The sequence below is a fragment of the Cibotium barometz genome, chromosome 5 (genome assembly GCF_041138505.1).
Source record: "Cibotium barometz isolate CiBa-2024 chromosome 5, ASM4113850v1, whole genome shotgun sequence".
NCBI classification, from domain to species: Eukaryota; Viridiplantae; Streptophyta; class Polypodiopsida; order Cyatheales; family Cibotiaceae; genus Cibotium; species Cibotium barometz.
The window spans coordinates 23,347,681-23,351,139 of record NC_141050.1 but is presented as its reverse complement, the minus strand read 5'-3'; the positions used below and the strand labels follow the sequence as shown (position 1 = coordinate 23,351,139).

At 46.1% G+C, this 3,459-nt stretch overlaps 1 protein-coding gene across 1 annotated transcript; it reads right to left on the bottom strand.

Moving 5' to 3' along the window:
• Window positions 1-202: 202 nt before the first annotated feature.
• On the bottom strand, window positions 203-2,890 carry LOC147638228 (uncharacterized). The gene is made up of 3 exons (XM_086798129.1): window positions 1,557-2,890; window positions 1,006-1,389; window positions 203-921 (listed from the first exon to the last, which is right to left on the bottom strand). Exons 1-3 carry the CDS (start codon window positions 2,211-2,213, stop codon window positions 445-447), a joined length of 1,518 nt encoding a protein of 505 aa, XP_086654255.1. The 5' UTR covers window positions 2,214-2,890; the 3' UTR covers window positions 203-444.
• Window positions 2,891-3,459: the final 569 nt, after the last annotated feature.

The window sequence follows — 3,459 nt, the reverse complement described above, 5'->3', positions numbered from 1 at the left end:
CAAGATAATGCTACAGCTACATATTTGAAAGAAGTTGAAAGCAGCCAAATAAAGCATGTTGTAGTAACTTTCACCTTAGACTGTGTATGTCAAATGTACACATTACACACAATTTTGCTCCAACTAACATAGACGAGCAGACACAGTATGCACAAAAGAAAGAAAGAAAAAAGTGAACCGTGAAGAATAAATAGAGGCAATGTTCGCAAACATGATAATATGCATTAGAACCTCGAAAACCAACAAGGAATATACAACGTTAGAACTAGAGAGTACCAGCTACATAACTTAAATGGGATCCAGCTCTGCACAATACTACCGCAAGAAATTAGCTTTAGCGGTAAAGGAGATGCAAAACCTCAACCTCACAAGGTTAAGGAGATGCAAAACCTCAACCTCAAAGGCGTCAGCAAAACTATATCAGATAAGAGGGGTTAGTACTAGCTAAGCATAGATTAGGCCACAGGACAAGTACATCAAAAGTGCAGCAGCCTCTACCTCATCCTTCCCAACTGCCCTATTTACAGCTCGATGCTTCTCTCCAATGGACACTTTTTCGAACTTGTTTACTGAAGGGGGTGACACAGATGAGGGAGAATGCAAGTTCCAGGTAAGACAGCTTTCACCACTGCTGCCAGTTGCATCCCGTGTGTGCCCAGCAAGTTGCCCCTTCATTATCATGGACCATCTGCTTTTCTTAGCTTGTTGAGAGGCGACACCAGCAGTGGCAGCTTTTAGGTCCCTAGGCCAAAGTGCTTCAGCATTCGATAGAAGAGTTTCTTGCTTACGCTTTGGAGGCCTAAATGAGGCCTTCGTAGAGTCTGGGCTTGCAAGGGAAGAGGCACACTGATCAGGGCCATCACTTGAACCAGACCATCTCTTGGATTTCTTGAACCTGATGCCACAGGCATTGCACAATGACTGTAGAGAAGAAAACATAAAATCAGTCCTTACAGATAGAAACCCATGCAAAAAAATCAGAACTAAAGTTGCAGATGTTCTTACCTTGGGACCCTGAGGACCGCTCCTCCAAAGAGGCGTTTTGGATGTCCCACACAATGAGCAAGATCGCAGAACACTGCCACAAATAGGATTTGCATCTTCAGAGCTGTCACATTTGGTAGCAGGGATCTCTTCCCTGCAGGGTTCAGGGCTTTTAACTTTCCCACGGTCGCCCTTTGAGAGTACTGGCACAGCAGTGGTCCAAACCTTGCCAAAAGGCTTTCTTTCAGAGGAGACCTTGCCAGATCCTTTCCCTTCATGGGGCTCTAAAAGGAGTCGGACAGGGCCTGCTAAAAGATCAAAATTTCTTGAATCACTGTTACAAGGCTCTAAGCTATGGTTTTCAGAGTAAGTACCGGAAGAACTCTTGACATGATCAAAGCTCTCCTGCAGGTCAAAACAGGAAATATATGACCTAGAAATTTTTTGACATGTCAAAGATGTAAGATGATAATCCAAACACTACAAGCTGATGAGATTTCGGCTCTTCTATCTCTATGGGACAACACAATCCATGATCTTACCAATACAAAAGGTCGCAAGACAATGCTAACCTGCAAAAAGACACCATCTTGATGAGAGGCCGGGGAATCCTTGCCAGGAGAGGAGCGATCATGGACTCTGCTGTAATAAGGATTGGTTGCTTTGAGCTGCTCATGTTCATAAGCAGCGTTTCCGACCAGATCTACGTCATGACTTCTAGATTCAAGAGGGGAGCCGCAGCGAGATGAAGACGCAGAGAGATCGCTGCCTTGAGGTGACGCCTTAAAAGGATTGCAATCAGCAACCTGGGCCAGCAGATCGTTCTCTTGTTTCGCATTACAAGCAGAGATGTTTGGAGATGAAGGCCGGGACGGTGCACTGGAATGATCTGAACGAAGAGGCGGACTCAGAGACTCTGCACAGGTGGCAAGACTGACATGCCTGGCTGTAGCACCGCCAAAGCCACCACCAGGGCTTGCTACCAGAGGGCGGACAGGAAGGGCAGCAGGTGAAGAGGCTCCAGCAGATAAAGTTCGAGCGCTAGGGTTTCCTGAACTTAACTGCGGGCTGACCTTGCTTTCATGACTTGCACCATGTCTACAGAACGATGAAGATGAAGAAGCTAACAAAGCTTTGTTTTCGCTCTCTTTCTGCGTCTGCATAAGCCAGAACTTCTTAATGTGGCTGTGTGCATATACTTTGGACAGGTGGGAGGGAGCCTGCAACATGATTACTATCTACGTTAACCAGGCTGGGGTTAGGGTTAGGGTTAGAGCAGCTTCCGTTGATTCTTAGGTATCGGGGCCCGGCTTTAAGTGTGCAGAATGTTTCTGTTGGACAGGCCTGCTGTTACTCAAACATGCTCTGTGTAGGTGAGCATAAATTCTTACCAGGCAGGAACGTCAAGATGCTTCCATTGGGGAGCAAGAGAGCCATTGTGGCGAAGGTCTTGATTGGGGTCCGGAAGTAAGAAATCTCTAAGATTGATGTGATCTTTTCCCTGTCTTTCTTCCTGGAAGAAAAGGAGGGCCATCTCCTCATAGATCTGCAAGGGAGAGCTTGAGATGGAGAAGAAGGAGAAGAGGAACAAAAGGAAGGAGAAGCAAGAGGAGCCAGGGGGAGAGAGAGAATCAATGGAGCTCTGCAGAGACGCCTTGCAAAGACCGCCTGGAGGCTTGAGAACCTAGCAGACACTGGGATCGCAGGAAATGCATAAGCTACGAAATGAAAGGTAAGACAGCGATGTGCGTGGACACACGCAGGAGGAGAGCTATGGGGCAGAAAACCTTTACGGCATCACGGTGCAGACACGACAAGCAGACACGCTGCAACACACACACACACACACACACACACAGAGGGAGGCAGCTATGGCGGTGAAAAAATAAGAACAAAGGCGAATTTGACGAAATGGGAAGCTAAAATGAAGTCTGAGGTGCTGCTAAATTTATCGGCTGTTTTCCCGGAGATTCGCCAAATCATTTAAGAGCTGCGTCACACGCGGTAGGATGTAGCTTCGAAAATTGAAAGGTCCAAAATATGGGTAGATAAGTGAAGATTTATCTTCTATAATTAATTAGCCAACAATTGAAGGTCCAAAATATGGGTAGATGGGGAGATTTTATTCAAGTGTTATATTGATGATTTTATTCAAGTGTGCACTAGGGCACCTAATTAATGAGGCTGAACCTTGTAAACAACAACGACAACCTTAGTAACAGCTATCTGCCCCCTACCTTCTCTGCTTTTCCCACCTGCTATGTGCCTCCTACACGCCATCGTATTTGTTCATCAACCTATTTTAGCATTTTAGACAAGGCACACCAGGTCAAGAGCAACATACGACTTCTATCTCTCGCATGCATGCAAAGTTTCACGAGACACATGATCCCCTCGTGTACAAGAAGGAAGGAAGAGAGAGAGAGAGAGAGAGAGAGAGAGAGAGAGAGATCACATGATTGCTCATGTGCAAGG

What these genes read in the sequence shown, in the direction of transcription:
- LOC147638228 (XM_086798129.1), bottom strand. Translation starts at nt 2,213, where the DNA reads ATGTTGCAGGCTCCCTCCCACCTGTCCAAAGTATATGCACACAGCCAC. An exon ending in AAGATGGTGTCTTTTTGCAG is followed by an intron (nt 1,390 to 1,556) that starts GTTAGCATTGTC and finishes TTTGACCTGCAG; the next exon opens with GAGAGCTTTGATCATGTCAA. An exon ending in GCGGTCCTCAGGGTCCCAAG is followed by an intron (nt 922 to 1,005) that starts GTAAGAACATCT and finishes TCTTCTCTACAG; the next exon opens with TCATTGTGCAATGCCTGTGG.